The following is a 22278-nucleotide window of genomic DNA, read 5'->3' on the forward strand; positions in this document are numbered from 1 at the left end:
TCCTCCCGCATGCAGCCTCTGGGATTCAGGCTTCATGCTTAATCAAATGGAACTGAGGCAAGAGCACAGGACAAATCTCCAATCAGCGAAAGCGTGAAGAGTGTCTAACAGATTGATGCAGACCTTAACACATGCATCCGCTGGATTAAATCCTATTCCAATCACATCGAGGGTGCATCCCAAATGGTACCCTGTTACGTATATGGTGTACTACTTTTGACCAGGGCCCGTGCACTATATAGGGGATAGAGTGTTATTTGGGAAGCACCCTGAGAGAGGCCTTGGGAAACCTTACAAAAAGCACACAAGTGGCTGGCTGAAGTTTTAGGACGTATATTTGTGTAATAGCTCACCGTCAATGTATCGTTACTGTCGAGTGGCAATATTAAACAGAGGGCAAAACCTCAATATTACACAGTAGTCGTTCTGTAAAATGGTCACACAATATATGCGGTGCCACAGTTGAAAGGATCACTTTGTGGTACCATGAATGTCTTTCAGACAAAGTGGAATTTCGTTTTTACTTCCTAGACAAAACCTTTACACCTGTGTCATTCCAAAAAACTATAGTTCACTGCTTCCTCAAGATAAAATAAATGACTCTAATTTGCCTAACAATGTACTTCATCATCCTTTTTAATGGACCATGTATTCTCTGATGAGTTTAAATAGTAGGAAGATTCCATAATTCATAGCGAATTAATTAATAAAACATTTCTCACATCACACTCAAGGCCATAGCATGAGGTGTCCCCTGTCTAGTAGGAGCAAGGTAATACGTACATTGAAATTGGGAATGTGTGTGCATGTGCATTTGCGTGTGTGTGCGCGCATGTGCGTGTGTGTGTGTGTGCATGTGTGTGTGTGTGTGTGTGTACGTATGTTTTCCTCACCAAAGGGCAGAAAGAGAAGGCTACCATTTGTTACTAGAAAGCATTTACCACCAAGAGGTAATTCTGTCTCCACACACTCACTCACCTCTCTCAGCCTCACACAGACAACAGCCAGGTGCCTGCCAGGTAGACATAACACAAACACAGTCTAGAATACATCATACACTCCACCTCACCTCCCCCTCCAGTCCCCCCTCCCTCCTTAGTCTCTGGCTCTGATTGGCTGTGACGGCGGGGCTGGATCAATGGGACAGGGCTTGACTGGTGGCAGAGTGACGGAGTGTCTCTGGACGTCCCATTTGACTGAGAGATCACCAGCTGGGCCCTGCAGCGGAATACTAATCCAGTCTCTCCTTCCTCTGGTGACAGCCAAGGCATGGTAGGACAGGACATGCCTTGACACCATTAATAACACGAAGGCTCTGAATGCATGTGAACAGCCAACTGCTAACTGCGGATTCCCCCTGAACTATTCCCTCATGTGGCTCTGTGACATTTCTCTGTTTGCTCACATTATCACACCAAATCAAATCAAATCAAATGTTATTAGTCACATGCGCCGAATACAACAGGTCTAGTAGACCTTACAGTGAAATGCTGAATACAACAGGTCTAGTAGACCTTACAGTGAAATGCTGAATACAACAGGTCTAGTAGACCTTACAGTGAAATGCTGAATACAACAGGTCTAGTAGACCTTACAGTGAAATGCTGAATACAACAGGTCAGTGAAAGTGAAATGCTGAATACAACAGGTCTGAAAGTAGACCTTACAGTGAAATGCTGAATACAACAGGTCTAGTAGACCTTACAGTGAAATGCTGAATACAACAGGTCTAGTAGACCTTACAGTGAAATGCTGAATACAACAGGTCTAGTAGACCTTACAGTGAAATGCTGAATACAACAGGTCTAGTAGACCTTACAGTGAAATGCTGAATACAACAGGTCTAGTAGACCTTACAGTGAAATGCTGAATACAACAGGTCTAGTAGACCTTACAGTGAAATGTGAATACAACAGGTCTAGACCTTACAGTGAAATGCTGAATACAACAGGTCTAGTACAGTGAAATGCTGAATACAACAGGTCTAGTAGACCTTACAGTGAAATGCTGAATACATTTACATTTACATTTAATGCTGAATACAACAGGTCTAGTTTAGCAGACTGCTCTTATCCAGAAAGCTGAATACAACAGGTCTAGTATACCTTACTTACAAATTGGTGCATTCACCTTATGACATCCAGTGGAGCAGCCACTTTACAATAGTGCATCTAAATCTTTTAAGGGGGGTGAGAAGGATTACTTTATCCTATCCTAGGTATTCCTTAAAGAGGTGGGGTTTCAGGTGTCTCCGGAAGGTGGTGATTGACTCCGCTGTCCTGGCGTCGTGAGGGAGTTTGTTCCACCATTGGGGGCCAGAGCAGCGAACAGTTTTGACTGGGCTGAGCGGGAACTGTACTTCCTCAGTGGTAGGGAGGCGAGCAGGCCAGAGGTGGATGAACGCAGTGCCCTTGTTTGGGTGTAGGGCCTGATCAGAGCCTGGAGGTACTGAGGTGCCGTTCCCCTCACAGCTCCATAGGCAAGCACCATGGTCTTGTAGCGGATGCGAGCTTCAACTGGAAGCCAGTGGAGAGAGCGGAGGAGCGGGGTGACGTGAGAGAACTTGGGAAGGTTGAACACCAGACGGGCTGCGGCGTTCTGGATGAGTTGTAGGGGTTTAATGGCACAGGCAGGGAGCCCAGCCAACAGCGAGTTGCAGTAATCCAGACGGGAGATGACAAGTGCCTGGATTAGGACCTGCGCCGCTTCCTGTGTGAGGCAGGGTCGTACTCTGCGGATGTTGTAGAGCAGGGGTGTCAAAGTCAAATGGACGGAGGGCCAAATAAAAAAATCAGCTACAAGACGAGGGCCGGACTGTTCGAATGTTCATTGAAAATTTTTAAATGACGCATATAGTCTAGTGAACCTAATTGAACCTACTGAAAACCTAACAAATATATTACAATATGATCAGATAAATAAAGCAATATTTTCTTATGGCTCTGTCAGTAATCTTTAATTTTCAACAGACACAAAAGACAAATTTCCTTTATATAAATATCCCCATAACATGAACATTAAATGAAAGAAACCGGTATTCAAGGCACCATCAGTAGACTATATTTTCTATTTTAGCAAAAGTGGGCTAAATTTACTTCAAAGAAAAAACAATAATAGCAATTTTCTATCATCCACTCAACTGAAATATTTTTAAAATATAATTGGATTGAAATACAAAAAAATAAAGTGCAAAAATCTATTAATCAAAAACAACACTTTGTTTAAGGAGAAGTAACATGCAGTGAAAACAAATATTAAATTTTAACTTTTAAACTTGAACTGAGTAAAAACTCTAAATATGTGATTGCACAGTAATGTTCACTTGTTTGAGGTTGAGGGTGATACTTGGTGGTGTCCCATCTTTTCCACAAGTTCATCAATGTTCGGGCCAATAAATATTGAAATGAAGCAGCCTACTGCTCGGTGCGTCACCTTTGCATTGTGGGAAATGTAGTATTGGTGCGTGTAAAAGATCTGCGGGCTGCCGGCTTGCTGCGGGCCGGTTCTAATAATAAATCAAGATCATCCCAGGGGCCGTAAAAAACCTTCTTGCGGGCCGGATGTGGCCCGCGGGCCTTGACTCTGACATATGTGTTGTAGAGCATGAACCTACAGGAACGGGCCACCGCCTTGATGTTAGTTGAGAACGACAGGGTGTTGTCCAGGATCACGCCAAGGTTCTTAGCGCTCTGGGAGGAGGACACAGTGGAGTTGTCAACCGTGATGGCGAGATCATGGAACGGGCAGTCCTTCCCCGGGAGGAAGAGCAGCTCCGTCTTGCCGAGGTTCAGCTTGAGGTGGTGATCCGTCATCCACACTGATATGTCTGCCAGACATGCAGAGATGCGATTCGCCACCTGGTCATCAGAAGGGGGAAAGGAGAAGATTAATTGTGTGTCGTCTGCATAGCAATGATAGGAGAGACCATGTGAGGTTATGACAGAGCCAAGTGACTTGGTGTATAGCGAGAATAGGAGAGGGCCTAGAACAGAGCCCTGGGGGACACCAGTGGTGAGAGCACGTGGTGAGGAGACGGATTCTCGCCACGCCACCTGGTAGGAGCGACCTGTCAGGTAGGACGCAATCCAAGCGTGGGCCGCGCCGGAGATGCCCAACTCGGAGAGGGTGGAGAGGAGGATCTGATGGTTCACAGTATCGAAGGCAGCCGATAGGTCTAGAAGGATGAGAGCAGAGGAGAGAGAGTTAGCTTTAGCAGTGCGGAGCGCCTCCGTGATACAGAGAAGAGCCGTCTCAGTTGAATGACTAGTCTTGAAACCTGACTGATTTGGATCAAGAAGGTCATTCTGAGAGAGATAGCGGGAGAGCTGGCCAAGGACGGCACGTTCAAGAGTTTTGGAGAGAAAAGAAAGAAGGGATACTGGTCTGTAGTTGTTGACATCGGAGGGATCGAGTGTAGGTTTTTTCAGAAGGGGTGCAACTCTCGCTCTCTTGAAGACGGAAGGGACGTAGCCAGCGGTCAGGGATGAGTTGATGAGCGAGGTGAGGTAAGGGAGAAGGTCTCCGGAAATGGTCTGGAGAAGAGAGGAGGGGATAGGGTCAAGCGGGCAGGTTGTTGGGCGGCCGGCCGTCACAAGACGCGAGATTTCATCTGGAGAGAGAGGGGAGAAAGAGGTCAGAGCACAGGGTAGGGCAGTGTGAGCAGAACCAGCGGTGTCGTTTGACTTAGCAAACGAGGATCGGATGTCGTCGACCTTCTTTTCAAAATGGTTGACGAAGTCATCTGTAGAGAGGGGAGGAGGGGGGAGGGGAGGAGGATTCAGGAGGGAGGAGAAGGTGGCAAAGAGCTTCCTAGGGTTAGAGGCAGATGCTTGGAATTTAGAGTGGTAGAAAGTGGCTTTAGCAGCAGAGACAGAAGAGGAAAATGTAGAGAGGAGGGAGTGAAAGGATGCCAGGTCCGCAGGGAGGCGAGTTTTCCTCCATTTCCGCTCGGCTGCCCGGAGCCCTGTTCTGTGAGCTCGCAATGAGTCGTCGAGCCACGGAGCGGGAGGGGAGGACCGAGCTGGCCTGGAGGATAGGGGAAATAGAGAGTCAAAGGATGCAGAAAGGGAGGAGAGGAGGGTTGAGGAGGCAGAATCAGGAGATAGGTTGGAGAAGGTTTGAGCAGAGGGAAGAGATGATAGGATGGAAGAGGAGAGAGTAGCGGGGGAGAGAGAGCGAAGGTTGGGACGGCGCGATACCATCCGAGTAGGGGCAGTGTGGGAAGTGTTGGATGAGAGCGAGAGGGAAAAGGATACAAGGTAGTGGTCAGAGACATGGAGGGGAGTTGCAATGAGGTTAGTGGAAGAACAGCATCTAGTAAAGATGAGGTCGAGCGTATTGCCTGCCTTGTGAGTAGGGGGGGAAGGTGTGAGGGTGAGGTCAAAAGAGGAGAGGAGTGGAAAGAAGGAGGCAGAGAGGAATGAGTCAAAGGTAGACGTGGGGAGGTTAAAGTCGCCCAGAACTGTGAGAGGTGAGCCGTCCTCAGGAAAGGAGCTTATCAAGGCATCAAGCTCATTGATGAACTCTCCGAGGGAACCTGGAGGGCGATAAATGATAAGGATGTTAAGCTTGAAAGGGCTGGTAACTGTGACAGCATGGAATTCAAAGGAGGCGATAGACAGATGGGTAAGGGGAGAAAGAGAGAATGACCACTTGGGAGAGATGAGGATCCCGGTGCCACCACCCCGCTGACCAGAAGCTCTCGGGGTGTGCGAGAACACGTGGGCGGACGAAGAGAGAGCAGTAGGAGTAGCAGTGTTATCTGTGGTGATCCATGTTTCCGTCAGTGCCAAGAAGTCGAGGGACTGGAGGGAGGCATAGGCTGGCATAGGCTGGTCCTCCCTGGTTAACGTGTCTCCTGGTCCCCCCTGGTTAACGTGTCTCCTGGTCCCCCCGGTTAACGTGTCTCCTGGTCCTCCCTGGTTAACGTGTCTCCTGGTCCCCCCTGGTTAACGTGTCTCCTTGTCCCCCCTGGTTAATGTGACTCCTGGTCCCCCCTGGTTAACGTGTCTCCTGGTCCTCCCTGGTTAACGTGTCTCCTGGTCCCCCCGGTTAACGTGTCTCCTGGTCCTCCCTGGTTAACGTGTCTCCTGGTCCCCCCTGGTTAACGTGTCTCCTTGTCCCCCCTGGTTAATGTGACTCCTGGTCCCCCTGGTTAACGTGTCTCCTGGTCCCCCTGGTTAATGTGACTCCTGGTCCCCCTGGTTAACGTCTCTCCTGGTTCCCCCTGGTTAACGTGTCTCCTGGTTCCCCCTGGTTAATGTGACTCCTGGTCCCCCCTGGTTAACGTGTCTCCTGATCCTCCCTGGTTAACGTGTCTCCTGATCCTCCCTGGTTAACGTGTCTCCTGATCCTCCCTGGTTAACGTGTCTCCTGATCCTCCCTGGTTAATGTGACACCTGGTCCCCCCTGGTTAACGTGTCTCCTGATCCTCCCTGGTTAACGTGTCTCCTGGTCCCCCCTGGTTAACGTGTCTCCTGGTCCTCCCTGGTTAACGTGTCTCCTGATCCTCCCTGGTTAACGTGTCTCCTGATCCTCCCTGGTTAATGTGACTCCTTGTCCTCCCTGGTTAACGTGTCTCCTGGTCCTCCCTGGTTAACGTGTCTCCTGATCCTCCCTGGTTAACGTGTATCCCGATCCTCCCTGGTTAACATGTATCCTGGTCCTCCCTGGTTAACGTGTCTCCTGGTCCCCCCTGGTTAACGTGTCTCCTGGTCCCCCCCGGTTAACGTGTCTCCTGGTCCCCCCTGGTTAACGTGTCTCCTGGTCCCCCCTGGTTAACGTGTCTCCTGGTCCCCCCTGGTTAAAGTGTCTCCTGGTCCTCCCTGGTTAACGTGTGCTGCCTGCCTGGCTGCATGGTCTTTTTCCCCCTATCATATGGCTGAATTAGAGCTGATTTCACATACATATTGAAGACACATTATGTCCCTGTCAATGGTAGGCTCTGAGCACAGCACAGGCACCTGGAGGGCCCGGTTTCCTTTTACATTGGTGCCCTCTGACTTCTCTTAGTGCAGCCGAGCATATGCATCATGGGCTGGAGCTCAGAGCAACACACACACATAGAGCAACACACACACACACACACACACACACACACACACACACACACACACACACACACACACACACACACACACACACACACACACACACACACACACACACATCATATACATCATATAGAGCAGCAAAACCAAAACCACGCCAGCAGAATGAGTCACAAAAGAGAGGGAAGATATACTAGTAGAGAGATCGAGAGGAGAGAGACGGAGAGAGATTGAGAGGGGGAGAGAGGTGAGGGTTGAAGGGTTGTGGGGTCACCCAGGGGAATAGAGATGAGGATTGAAAGGCTGTGGGGTCACTGAGGTAGAGAGAGATAAGGGTTGAAAGGTTGTGGGGACACTGAGGGGGAGGGAAATAAGGTTTGAAAGGTTGTGGGGACATTGAGGGGGAGAGAGATATGGGTTGAAAGGTTGTGGGGACATTGAGGGGGAGGGAAATAAGGGTTGAAAGGTTGTGGGGACACTGAGGGGGAGAGAGATAAGGGTTGAAAGGTTGTGGTGTCATTGGGTCGCTACATGTGTGTTCTGAAAGACAACTTGCAACAATCTGCCTCATTATTAGTGTTATATCATACACTCTCCACTGACTTCTGGTGAAAAGGCTAGATGTATACTGTACATACATGACTGACATGCTTCATCCGCTTGACATAATAATACATACAGCGTTTCTAATAATCAAAGTAACAGCGTTTGCCCTGAAATGAAAAGATGAAAATAAAAATGTTGGTGAAGAAAACCACCCAGAGGGTAAGAGAGAAATGAAAGGCTGTAGCAACACAGATTAAAGTGTGATAGTGACTTCTGGAAGTAAGACTCATTCTGCTGGCGTGGTTTATAAGATACAGCAATGACTCCGTCCATCCATGCTCTGCTCAAAGACCCTGATCCTAATCTCTTTCTCTCTACAAAAACAACGTTCCTCTTTTGTCTCCCTCACTGTGCCCACTGCCTAATCCAAATTCAATATGTTAACATATGCGAGCGCCTTGCTACATAGGAAAATGCAAAGCTGAGTCCAAAGGAGAGCATCCTGGGATTCTGCTGCAGTGTTGTGATGATTGGGCCCGAAAAGAGGGGAGGAATTATAAGTCATATCTCCATAATGACCGTGTACGCTATTGTTGGGATCTGTTCATTCCATTTCCATATTTTACTACGTGTGTCAACACAGCAACAATATCTACCACAATATTGTACAGCAGGGGGTAACTTAATGAGAAATGTTGAGGGGTTTAAAAGTGTGTATAATGTGCCTGAGATTGGTGTCATTTGGGGACAGTGATATGTTGAATAGATAAACACTGAAAGGAACATCTCTCAGAATCAAAGGGTGATTTTAAGTCTATGCCAAATCGCAGGTTGATTCTATACACAGCAGTTCTATACATTTAAGAACATTTCCATTGAAGTATTGAACCTGAAACAGAGGAAGTTGAGGAGAGCATTGTATAGGCCCCTACAGACATGGGATTTCTCTCTCTTTAAGGTACAGTAGGTTTTCCCAGCTCTAACTGGCAGACACTTTGCTCTCCACTAAAAACAACCTACAATGAAGCGAACTAATGAGACATTCAAGAAAAGACGTCCTTAACCGAAGACGTTAATAAGTTATTACTATATAATTATTAATACACAATACTGTAACACGTTTTCTCTTTTCACTACCACATGCTGCACAGCCAGACAGCAGCAATGCAACGTGACAAGGAAGTGTAACGTTTATTGACTTGGAAAGCCATCCAGTGATATGTTCTATTTAGGGAGAGCTACAGAGAAAAAAAAGGCTTGTTCACAATTGCAAACCTTCTTTTTCGGTTCTCTGTTCATTGTATGACTAAAATGGCAAACTTCGACAGATACTAAAATGTCAGAGATATTCCGATGTTAATGTCTAGTGTTAATAATATGTTTCAGAAGTCAATCTGTTGATCAGAAAAGCATGGAGCGTGGCAGTATGATGGCATGTAGCGTACTTGGTAATAGATTTGGACTAAATGAATCCTCCAGATTAATTTTAGGGAGATAAGATAACATGTTTCCTTATGTCCAACCAAATCTGAACCAAATCTGCCTCATCACAGGGAGGGCAATGTGAAGATACGTCTCACAGAAACACACATGCCATGTTTGAGAGCCAAGGATTTCTACCTGGGAAACAAAATGTCGCTGTCGGTTGAAAACCTTCTAACACCATTTTATGCAAATGTTCATATTATAATTGTTTTATTGCATCTTTTGAAACCAGTAACTCCCCTCAATGTCATCTGGATCAAATTAAGGTCCGACATCTGTAGAGCTGTGATACGCAATTTAGTGCTATTAAATGAAAGTGATATTTGATAGTTTTTTAAGTGCAATGTGGGAATGGGCTATCTGCCTCCCAACATGGCTGGGTTTCAGTACCTATCCTAGGCCTGGTTGTTTACATGCCAGTTGTGGTAAAACAGTCAGGGAGTGGAGTAAGGACAGTCATGGCTCTAGGACCAAGAAAATGTATTTTAGTTAACGGGAAAATATTTCCAGAAAAGTTTCTGTTTTGGAGAAAATAGGTTTTAATCAACGATAAGGTATGTGTCACGCCCTGGCCATAGGAGGCTTTTATTCTCTGTTTTGGTTAGGCCAGGGTGTGACTAGGGTGGGCATTCTATGTTAATTTTCTATGTTTTGGATTTCTGTGTTGTTTGGCCGGGTGTGGATCTCAATCAGAGGCAGCTGTCTATCATTGGCTCTGATTGAGAACCATACTTAGGTAGCCTTTTCCCACCTGGGTTTTGTGGGTAGATGCTTTCTGTTTTTGTGTCTGCACCAGACAGAACTGTTTCGGTTGTTCTCTTTGTTGTTTTGCTATTCAGTGATCAGTTCAACTAATAAAAGATGAACACGTACAACGCTGCACCTTGGTCCTCACCTTCTTCCACCAACAGCCGTTACAGTATGTGCACTCTCCAGCCAATCAATAACATAAATTCTTCAATTGAACAATTCAATTAAAGCACATTGTTGGAATTAAAACCAGAAGCATCCTGTCAAAACCCTAGAGAAAACCTCTTTCCTCTTCGGACGATTCCTACGGACCTGGAGATTGGTGAAGGTTGACGGCACACAGTGGCAAAGAACATAACAATGGGATTATTTCTTATGATTATAGCAGATTAAGTGTTGCCCCTAATTGGTGTAAACAGTTGTGACTAGCTACAAAGCAACACAATCATCCAAATCAAATCTCCTGGCTGGACTATTTCGGCCTGATTACACAATAACCCCACGGTGAGTGATCGTGTTACTCCTCAGGCATCGGCTACACAGCCTAGCGCAGCACTGAATAGAATAGAGAATCATGGTAGAAGGGGGATTGGAACTGCTCTCTAACTGCCTGCCTGTGTTAACTCTCTGAGCCATGCTCGCTGGCTAACTGCCTGCCTGTGTTCACTCTCTGATCCATGCTCCCTGGCTAACTGCCTGCCTGTGTTCACTCTCTGAGCCATGCTCCCTGGCTAACTGCCTGCCTGTGTTAACTCTCTGAGCCATGCTCCCTGGCTAACTGCCTGCCTGTGTTAACTCTCTGAGCCATGCTCGCTGGCTAACTGCCTGCCTGTGTTCACTCTCTGATCCATGCTCCCTGGCTAACTGCCTGCCTGTGTTCACTCTCTGAGCCATGCTCCCTGGCTAACTGCCTGCCTGTGTTCCCTCTCTGAGCCATGCTAACTGCCTGCCTGTGTTCCCTCTCTGAGCCATGCTCCCTGGCTAACTGCCTGCCTCTGTTCACTCTCTGAGCCATGCTCCCTGGCTAACTGCCTGCCTGTGTTAACTCCCTGAGCCATGCTCCCTGGCTAACTGCCTGCCTGTCTTCACTCTCTGAGCCATGCTCCCTGGCTAACTGCCTGCCTGTGTTCACTCTCTGATCCATGCTCCCTGGCTAACTGCCTGCCTGTGTTCCCTCTCTGAGCCATGCTCCCTGGCTAACTGCCTGCCTGTGTTAACTCTCTGAGCCGTACTGAATGGCTAACTGCCTGCCTGTGTTAACTCTCTGAGCCATGCTCGCTGGCTAACTGCCTGCCTGTGTTCCCTCTCTGAGCCATGCTCCCTGGCTAACTGCCTGCCTGTGTTAACTCTCTGAGCCATGCTCTCTGGCTAACTGCCTGCCTGTGTACGCTCTGAGCCATGCTCCCTGGCTAACTGCCTGCCTGTGTGTACGCTCTGAGCCATGCTCCCTGGCTAACTGCCTGCCTGTGTTAACTCTCTGAGCCATGCTCGCTGGCTAACTGCCTGCCTGTGTTAACTCTCTGAGCCATGCTCCCTGGCTAACTGCCTGCCTGTGTTCCCTCTCTGAGCCATGCTCCCTGGCTAATTGCCTGCCTGTGTTCCCTCTCTGAACCATCCTCCCTGGCTAACTGCCTGCCCGTGTTCACTCTCTGAGCCATGCTCCCCGGCTAACTGCCTGTCTGTGTTCCCTCTCTGAGCCATGCTCGCTGGCTTACTGCCTGCCTGTGTTCCCTCTCTGAGCCATGCTCCCTGGCTAACTGCCTGCCTGTGTGTACGCTCTGAGCCATGCTCCCTGGCTAACTGCCTGCCTGTGTTCCCTCTCTGAGCCATGCTCCCTGGCTTACTGCCTGCCTGTGTTCCCTCTCTGAGCAATGCTCCCTGGCTAACTGCCTGCCTGTGTTCACTCTCTGAGCCATGCTCCCTGGCTAACTGCCTGCCTGTGATCACTCTCGTAGCCATGCTCCCTGGCTAATTGCCTGCCTGTGTTCCCTCTCTGAGCCATGCTCCCTGGCTTACTGCCTGCCTGTATTCCCTCTCTGAGCCATGCTCCCTGGCTAACTGCCTGCCTGTGTTAACTCTCTGAGCCATACTGAATGGCTAACTGCCTGCCTGTGTTAACTCTCTGAGCCATGCTCTCTGGCTGACTGCCTGCCTGTGTTCCCTCTCTGAGCCATGCTCCCTGGCTAACTGCCTGCCTGTGTTAACTCTCTGAGCCATGCTCCCTGGCTAACTGCCTGCCTATGTTCCCTCTCTGAGCCATGCTCCCTGGCTAACTGCCTGCCTGTGTTAACTCTCTGAGCCATGCTCCCTGGCTAACTGCCTGCCTATGTTCCCTCTCTGAGCCATGCTCCCTGGCTAACTGCCTGCCTGTGTTCACTCTCTGAGCCATGCTCCCTGGCTAACTGCCTGCCTGTGTTAACTCTCTGAGCCATGCTCGCTGGCTAACTGCCTGCCTGTGTTAACTCTCTGAGCCATGCTCCCTGGCTAACTGCCTGCCTGTGTTCCCTCTCTGAGCCATGCTCCCTGGCTAACTGCCTGCCTGTGTTAACTCTCTGAGCCATGCTCTCTGGCTAACTGCCTGCCTGTGTTCCCTCTCTGAGCCATGCTCCCTGGCTAACTGCCTGCCTGTGTTAACTCTCTGAGCCATGCTCCCTGGCTAACTGCCTGCCTGTGTTCCCTCTCTGAGCCATGCTCCCTGGCTAACTGCCTGCCTGTGTTCACTCTCTGAGCCATGCTCCCTGGCTAACTGCCTGCCTGTGTTAACTCTCTGAGCCATGCTCGCTGGCTAACTGCCTGCCTGTGTTAACTCTCTGAGCCATGCTCCCTGGCTAACTGCCTGCCTGTGTTAACTCTCTGAGCCATGCTCCCTGGCTAACTGCCTGCCTGTGTTCACTCTCTGAGCCCTAATGCTGCCTGTGTTCACTCTCTGAGCCATGCTCCTGGCTAACTGCCTGCCTGTGTTCCCTCTCTGAGCCATGCTCCCTGGCTAACTGCCTGCCTGTGTTAACTCTCTGAGCCATGCTCCTGGCTAACTGCCTGCCTGTGTTCCCTCTCTGAGCCATGCTCCCTGGCTAATGCCTGCCTGTGTTAACTCTCTGAGCCATGCTCCCTGGCTAACTGCCTGCCTGTGTTCCCTCTCTGAGCCATGCTCCCTGGCTAACTGCCTGCCTGTGTTCACTCTCTGAGCCATGCTCCCTGGCTAACTGCCTGCCTGTGTTAACTCTCTGAGCCATGCTCGCTGGCTAACTGCCTGCCTGTGTTAACTCTCTGAGCCATGCTCCCTGGCTAACTGCCTGCCTGTGTTAACTCTCTGAGCCATGCTCCCTGGCTAACTGCCTGAGCCATGTGTTCCCTGTGTTCCCTCTCTGAGCCATGCTCCCTGGCTAACTGCCTGCCTGTGTTAACTCTCTGAGCCATGCTCCCTGGCTAACTGCCTGCCTGTGTTCCCTCTCTGAGCCATGCTCCCTGGCTAACTGCCTGTCTGTGTTCCCTCTCTGAGCCATGCTCCCTGGCTAACTGCCTGCCTGTGTTAACTCTCTGAGCCATGCTCCCTGGCTAACTGCCTGCCTGCTCCCTGTTAACTCTCTGAGCCATGCTAACTGCCTGCCTGGCTAACTCTCTGAGCCATGCTCCTGGCTAACTGCCTGCCTGTGTTCCCTCTCTGAGCCATGCTCCCTGGCTAACTGCCTGCCTGTGTTAACTCTCTGAGCCATGCTCCCTGGCTAACTGCCTGCCTGTGTTAACTCTCTGAGCCATGCTCCTGGCTAACTGCCTGCCTGTGCTCTGAGCCATGCTCCCTGGCTAACTGCCTGCCTGTGTTCCCTCTCTGAGCCATGCTCCCTGGCTAACTGCCTGCCTGTGTTAACTCTCTGAGCCATGCTAACTACCTGCCTGGTTAACTGCCTGCCTGTGTCTGGCTAACTGCCTGCCTGTGTTCTGAGCCATGCTCCCTGGCTAACTGCCTGCCTGTGTTAACTCTCTGAGCCATGCTCCCTGGCTAACTGCCTGCCTGTGTTCACTCTCTGAGCCATGCTCCCTGGCTAACTGCCTGCCTGTGTTAACTCTCTGAGCCATGCTCGCTGGCTAACTGCCTGCCTGTGTTCACTCTCTGAGCCATGCTCCCTGGCTAACTGCCTGCCTGTGTTAACTCTCTGAGCCATGCTCCCTGGCTAACTGCCTGCCTGTGTTCACTCTCTGAGCCATGCTCCCTGGCTAACTCCCTGTCTGTGTTCCCTCTCTGAGCCATGCTCCCTGGCTAACTGCCTGCCTGTGTTCCCTTTCTGAGCCTGTGTTCCCTGCCTGTGTTCCCTCTCTGAGCTCTGCGCTGCAAAGGGGCAGTTAGCTAGGGGAATGCAAGTTTTACCACTGCTGAAAGGCAGGGCAAGTTTTCTCAGCTGAATTGAGGCTAAGAAGGAGAGAGGTCACACTGACTGTGCTAGTGGTGTATGTGAGTGTGTGTGTGGCAGGCAGAACCAGGGCAAACACAGCATTGGGAGTTTTTTTATAGACCTCAAAGCCTTTATTAAAGGGACAGCTCAATCAAAACACAGAAACAACTTGATTTTCATGAGCTTCCACAATCTTTCCAAAGTTGTGGGGAAACCATTCATCAGGTTTTACAGTGTTTGGAGAAAGGAGTGGCTCTGAAACAATATGTTGGATAGACAGTGGTTCCTCTCCCAGTCGAGCCACGCAGTGTTTCTGAGTCTAAAATGCAGGTTGTTATGGTCTTCTAAGTCAAGACACCTGCTCTGACCTTCCCACTCACCTGGGTACGAACAACCTTTACAGGAATGAAACCCTCTCTTCTATCAATATGACCTCGGAAGCCAGAAACTTTACAACATTATGGAACTCAGAAATGATAATGTTGTCCTCCGACGGGTGTCTTTATTCGACAAGGGGAGGAGGTACATTATCTCTCCTTTTCTGTCTCTCTACACCTCTTGTTTCCTCCCCCACCACCTCTCAGCTGTGAATAACTGTCCATCTTCATATCTTTCCTCCCTCGCTCCAGACTCCATAGCTGCGTTAAAGAACAGGAGTTGAGAAGCCTAAGAGTTATGGGTCTGCCAATGACACTTAATACCTTATTGTCCCCCGGAGGAAAAACAAACAAACAACTTAAGCATGTTAAGTGAGGGAGGGCCTCTAACAGTGTGGACCCAGGTCCAACTATCTTCTGGCTGGGGATTAGAGAATTCATTAGTAATCTGCAGGGGAGGACTTTAAAGCAGCTTGATTTATGTGCATAGGTTGCAGAAACTCCTCTCCCCCACTCTTTTACCTACAACTGCTATGTAAACAACCAGGAATAGGATAGGTACAGAAACCCAGCCATTTTGGAAGGAAGATAACCAATTTCCACAATGCACTTCAACAACTATCAGATAAGATAGCAGTTATATTTAACAGCACTAAATTGCTCTAGGTTGACTAGATATAACAGAACACCTGACCTCAAACAGAACATAACAGAACAACTGACCTCAATACAGGAACATAACAGAACAATCAAACAGAACATAACAGAACAACTGACCTCAATACACAGGAACATAACAGAACAACTGACCTCAATACACAGGAATAGTGTCCAACGTCTTGGAGCTCGGTGGGTCTAAACCAGATAGCGTCCTCCTCCTTGTTCATTCTGATGCCGTCGAAAGAGATAGGCTCCTCAAAGTCTCCGTGTCCTGTACTTTTATACCACATAAGGCTTAGTCCCACACTCTGGGAGTGGGTGTAGTTCGCTCTGATGTATCCATAGAATAAAGCACATTTAATCCGCACCGGTTCCCCCAAAAGCACTTTGTATTTCAAGTAGTCCACTGACCAATCCGTGCAGTCGTCCACTGAGGAGAAAGGGGAGAGGGAAAGGTAGATTAATAGAACTGTCATAAGAGCGTCATAAAAGTGTTATAATGACACGATATAAGCACATTTGTTTCCTAACACAGGAAAACAAGCTGAAATATGCTGATCATTTAAATGGTATTTGGCGCTGGGAAGTGGGATCAGAGTCAAATAAATGACTGGCCTTAGTTAAGTCTCTATGTGCATTGCCAGTATTGATTTGACCATCATGAATCAGGAAGTAATAATTGCCCTCACTACAATTGTTTACAGTAGCATTTTCATCTCAAAGTGGCAACACTTCCAACCTATCACCCCTCTCTAAGCTATTTCCACCACACAGGAACAGTAGAAAAGATGTAGACAGAATGGAACACATAAAAGAAGAGGATAGAGTAGTAGCTGTGGTTGCCGGGGCCTACAGCTGTCTGCTCACCCAGCCGTGCCAGAGCACTAGCACCAGCTGTGACCTAGTCAGAGCCGGGGCAGCGAGAGCCAATGGGAGGGCAGAGTCAGGAGTAGACACACGACCACTCGCACCCGGAACGAGGACGAGGAGCCAGGCGCACACGGCGGTTGACAGACAGGGGTGTAATGTCCAAAAACATAGCACCACCAGACCGTGGAGGCACTGTCCTCTGAAAAACCGACTACGAAAAAGTAGCACCTCTGTATTTAAACGGTATGAAGCATTTTCTGCCATATTACCCTTATTGTATAACAATATTAGACTTCCCAAAGCATCATTCATCCTCTCTCCAGACATGCACACATACTACATCCAGATGTATTAGTCTGTATTACAGACTCTTTAACATCAATCTAACATAATGATTACATACAGGCCCTGTTGTCAGAGCCATCCACTTCCATCCTAATGGATGACTCAGGACACTCATTCACATTAAACTGCAATAGAAAACAAGAGAATATCTCAGCGTACACACGGAACTGCCTTCAGTGTCCTCTTTCAATACCACAAATGTCAATGTTCAGGGAATAAATGAAAAATCCCTTCCTGATATTGGCCAGCTACAGGTAGAGGCTGGGGGTCACTGAAGGTTTATCACCATTATGATATCTCATATAGTAGTCACCGACCACCAGCCAATCATATCATATCATATCCCCATTAGGTACCTCATCAATTGGAAAATACCTGAGTTGATTCGGTTTGTTTGCATATTTATTTTGTATCGGTGGGGTGTCTGTCTGTCACTCACCCAATTGCCTACCTCAATGAGCACTGAAGGGACAGAACAAGAGTTCCAGAGGCCCCCAGCCATACACACACCAAAATACACACACACATGCATGCGTGAAAAGGCTGTAGAGATCAGAGTTTTCATGCAGGCTTCCGGGCTGTGGAGGCCTTGGCTATTGCTATTAAAATGGATATGATTCTCCCTGAGATCTCTACAGCCTTCTCGCCAGATTATAGGATGATCCATTTTCTTTTTGAAGTGTAAAGTAACATTTAATCCAGAGGCAAAAAACTATCTGCTAGCATCTCAGCCAGTGGAGGCTCCTCAGAGGGGGAAGGGGAGGACCATCCCTCCTCGGTGAATTTTATTTTATTTTATTTTTTTACATAGTGAAACATTTAAAAAGTGATCCTTTTTAGATAAAACTATAGTAAATATATTCACATGTCACCAAAGCATTGATTAAAATACACTGTTTTGCAATGAAGGTCTACAGTATCCTCAGCAACACTCTGTGATGTAGCACCATGGTGTAGCTGGAGGACAGCTAGCTTCTGTCCTCCTCTGGGTACATTGACTTCAACACAAAACCTAGGAGGCTCATGGTTCTCACCCCTTTCCATAGACTTACACAGTAATTATGACAACTTCCGCAGGACGTCCTTCAACCTTTCAGAACTCTCACAAGCATAAACACCCAATCAAATGATCAGAGAATGAATCTAGTACAGAAAGCATAAGCTACAACTAACTAGCACTGCAGCGCATTTAAAGTGTGGTGAGTAGTTCACTCAAAGAAAGAAAAAGACAATAGTTTAACAGTTTTTAATAAATTAATTCCTTCCAAAATTAAGAACAAGCGAGAGAGAGAGCGAGTGAGCGCTAGCTATATTTCAGAGTAAATATTTCTTTCACTTTCAATGACTTAGCTAGCATCGAATGCAGCTAGATAGTTTAGCATACTCAAACACCTGGCTCAAACAGAGAGGGATGCTATGTTGGCGAGCTGACTATGTCTATCCAACACTGGAAGTCTTACAAGTCAATGTAAGCTTTTAGTTTTATTAATTTATTGCTGACGGGGCCCACCGGTGTAAGTGCTAAACTGCTTGTTGCTGACTGTACACTGTACTGCATGACTCTATCGAGTTTACTAACATGTTAGTTCTAGTAGCTAAACTTAGCAAAAAAAGAAACGTCCTCTTACTGTCAACTGCATTTATTTTCAGCAAACTTAACATGTGTACATATTTCTATGAACATAACAAGATTCAACAACTGAGACATAAACTGAACAAGTTCCACAGACATGTGATTAACAGAAATTGATGTGTCCCTGAACAAAAGGGGGGAGGGGTCAAAATCAAAAGTAACAGTCAGTATCTGGTGTGGCCACCAGTTGCATTAAGTACTGCAGTGCATCTCCTCCTCATGTACTGCACCAGATTTGCCAGTTCTTGCTGTGAGATGTTACCCCACTCTTCCATCAAGGCACCTGCAAGTTCCCAGACTTTTCTGGGGGGAATGGCCCAGCCCTCACCCTCCGATCCAACAGGTCCCAGATGTGCTCAATGGGAATGAGATCCGTGCTTTTCGCTGGCCATGGCAGAACACTGACATTTCTGTCTTGCATGAAATCACGCACAGAATGAGCAGTATGGCTGGTGGCATTGTCATGCTGGAGGGTCATGTCAGGATGAGACTGCAGGAAGGGTACCACATGAGGGAGGACGAGGTCTTCTCTGTAACGCACAGCGTTGATTGCCTGCAATGACAACAAGCTCAGTCCGATGATGATGTGACACACCGCCCCAGACCATGACGGACCCTCCACCTCCAAATCGACTCCGCTCCAGAGTATAGACCTTGGTGTAACGCTCATTCCTTTGACGATAAACGCAAATCCGACCATCACCCCTGGTGAGACAAATACGCAACTCGTCAGTGAAGAGCACTTTTTGCCAGTCCTGTCTCGTCCAACGACAGTGGGTTTGTGCCCATAGGCGACGTTGTTGCCGGTGATGTCTGGTGAGGACCTGCTTTACAACAGGCCTACAAGCCCTCAGTCCAGCCTCTCTCAGCCTATTGCGGACAGTCTGAGCACCGATGGAGGGATTGTGCGTTCCTGGTGTAACCTGGGCAGTTGTTGTTGCCATCCTGTACCTGTCCCGCAGGTGTGATGTTCAGATGTACCGATCCTGTGCAGGTGTTGTTACACGTGGTTTGCCACTGCGAGGACGATCAGCTGTCTGTCCTGTCTCCCTGTAGCACCGTCTTAGGTGTCTCACGGTACAGATATTGCAATTTATCGACCTGGCCACATCTGCAGTCCTCATGCCTCCTTGCAGCATGCCTAAGGCACATTCACGCAGATGAGCAGGGACCCTGGGCATCTTTCTTTTGGTGCTTTTCAGAGTCAGTAGAAAGGCCTCTTTAGTGTCCTAAGTTTTCATAACTGTGACCTTAATTGCCTACTGTCTGTAAGCTGTTAGTGTCTTAACGATCGTTCCACATGTGCATGTTCATTAATTATTTATGGTTCATTGAACAAGCATGGGAAACAGTGTTTAAACCCTTTACAATGAAGATCTGTGAAGTTATTTTGGATTTCTACAAATTATCTTTGAAAGACAGGGTCCTGAAAAGGGGACGTTTCTTTTTTTGCTGAGTTTATGTTGACTATGACGTGACAATGATATAGGCTGTGTGTTGCGGTTAGAGGTTATGATATGAAGGTTTGGCTTGGAAAAGTTGTTTCGCCCTGGTCACAGACAGCCGATGTGGTGTGCACTGAAGTCCACAAGCGAAGGGAAAAGGGGAGAGGAGGAGAGTGCGTAGATAGTTGCGAGAATAAATTACAGACGCAACGAACTGTTTGTGTGTCTGCTATGAAAGTGAACTGTGTTCGCGTCTCTTCTGTTGTTAAATGTTTCTAAATGGAAGCAAACGGAACGAAACGGGGATAAACATACCTGCGTTTGTCCAATAGAAACTCTTGTTTGCAACTGGACTAATTATTACACCCTATATCAGCTAGATGCAGGCAAGAGTGTGCAACTCGGTATTGAATGTGTCACTGTCTGTCACCTTGATTACTAAAAATGATCTCAACCTGTGCACCTACTGTACGTTGTAAACTTTCATTCATAGGCTAGGTTGTAGCAACCTCATGATGGGTACAGGGAACATTAGAGCATCATGTAGTAGCCTAGTGGTTAAGAGTGTTGGGCCAGTAAATGAAAGGTCGCTGGATCCAATCCCGAGTCGACTAGGTGAAAAATCTGTCGATGTGCCCTTGAGCAAGGCACTTAACCCAAATTGCTCCTGTAAGTCACTCTGGATAAGAGTGTCTGCTAAATGACTAAACATTTAAATGTAGCCTAAACCATTACATTGAGCTGGGAGAATGGAATATGAATGACAGTCGTCCAGTATGCTGTAATAGAAATAAGGCCATGCTCATAAAAAAAATGATAATCCTCCCTCATCTTAAACACCTCTGATCTCATCTCAGTTATCCCTCCATCTTGTGCAATCCATTCCTCTCTCATCTTAAACGCCTCTGATCTCAGCTCAGTTATCCCTCCATCTTGTGCAATCCATTCCTCCATCACTCGCTCTCGTTTCAACTGTCTTTATCTTCCCCCCATTAAAACAGCTGGCTAGCACAGCTGCTGAGCACTCAACAGGCTTGGCTAATTGTGTCTTCATTCATGTTTTATTTACAAGAAACAACTCCACAGCTAATTAACGGGGGGGGGGGGGGGTTGTCCTATAATTCATCCATGCCAGAGAGAGAGAGAGTGAGAGAGAAGGTGAGAGTGAAAGTGAGAGAGGGAGAGAGAGAGATTAAAAATAACTTACATTTCAGTAAAGCAGACACTGGATAAGCATCAATATGGCTTTTGAAACGACCATAGACTTCACAGTGGAGTTCCACTGAAATCTACATATCTATGTGTTAGTCTGTGGAGATGCTCTTCAAGTAGAAACCCAACCCCAAGCCACTTCAGGCTGAAGAGCAGGTAGCTAGATGATAGTGATGTATCAGTAGCAGACATTAACAGGAAGACTGCTGTCTACGGTCTGGGTATTGGGGGACCTTTCGCAGCATGATGCTACTTTCCTCCCCCTGTTGCCATGGGAACCCAGGGACTAACCTTGCTAATCAACGACTGACTAATTAAGCGTCGTTTGAGCACTGTGGCAATCTGTAACTAAAACAAGAAATCACAAAGACGGTTTCGCATAATTAAAAGCTAATTGCGAGAAGTCTCCTTACGAGAACAATCTCTACCAGTCTTTAATGCACTCACACACAACTCATATTGCATTTGGATATTTTATTCCAATTAGTTTTAAATTATGAATAAACAGTCATTATTGAAAGTGAGAATTTGTGAATGGTCACATAGGACTGAGCTATACTCCGTTTTGATTCCTGGCTATGTGTACACTAATGGCTCTGTGTCCTGGCTATGTGTACACTAATGGCTATGTGTCCTGGCTATGTGTACACTAATGGCTATGTGTCCTGGCTATGTGTACACTAATGGCTCTGTGTACACTAATGGCTATGTGTACACTAATGGCTCTGTGTCCTGGCTATGTGTCCACTAATGGCTATGTGTCCACTAATGGCTATGTGTCCTGGCTATGTGTACACTAATGGCTATGTGTCCTGGCTATGTGTACACTAATGGCTCTGTGTCCTGGCTATGTGTCCACTAATGGCTATGTGTCCTGGCTATGTGTACACTAATGTCTATGTGTCCTGGCTATGTGTACACTAATGGCTATGTGTCCACTAATGGATGTGTCCTGGCTATGTGTACACTAATGGCTATGTGTCCTGGCTATGTGTCCACTAATGGCTATGTGTCCTGGCTATGTGTACACTAATGGCTATGTGTCCTGGCTATGTGTCCACTAATGGCTATGTGTCCACTAATGGCTATGTGTCCACTAATGGCTGTGTGCGACACTAATGGCTATGTGTCCACTAATGGCTGTGTGCGACACTAATGGCTATGTGTCCTGGCTATGTGTCCTGGCTATGTGTCCTGGCTATATGTACACTAATGGCTATGTGTCCTGGCTATGTGTACACTAATGGCTATGTGTACACTAATGGCTATGTGTCCTGGCTATGTGTACACTAATGGCTATGTGTCCTGGCTATGTGTACACTAATGTCTATGTGTCCACTAATGGCTATGTGTACACTAATGGCTATGTGTCCTGGCTATGTGTACACTAATGGCTATGTGTCCACTAATGGCTATGTGTCCTGGCTATGTGTACACTAATGGCTATGTGTCCTGGCTATGTGTACACTAATGGCTATGTGTCCTGGCTATGTGTCCACTAATGGCTATGTGTCCACT

At 47.6% G+C, this 22278-nt stretch overlaps 1 protein-coding gene across 1 annotated transcript in view; it reads right to left on the reverse strand.

Moving 5' to 3' along the window:
* The window catches only part of LOC115126160 (interleukin-1 receptor accessory protein-like 1), a 423550-nt gene that overhangs the window by 258643 nt on the left and 142629 nt on the right, over window positions 1-22278 (reverse strand). Inside the window, exon 3 of the mRNA XM_065018987.1 lies at window positions 15406-15685. Within this exon, the coding sequence (XP_064875059.1) occupies window positions 15406-15685 (280 nt within the window). The remainder of the gene's footprint in view (window positions 1-15405; window positions 15686-22278) is intronic.

Source organism: Oncorhynchus nerka, linkage group LG5, assembly GCF_034236695.1.
Source record: "Oncorhynchus nerka isolate Pitt River linkage group LG5, Oner_Uvic_2.0, whole genome shotgun sequence".
Lineage (NCBI taxonomy): Eukaryota > Metazoa > Chordata > Actinopteri > Salmoniformes > Salmonidae > Oncorhynchus > Oncorhynchus nerka.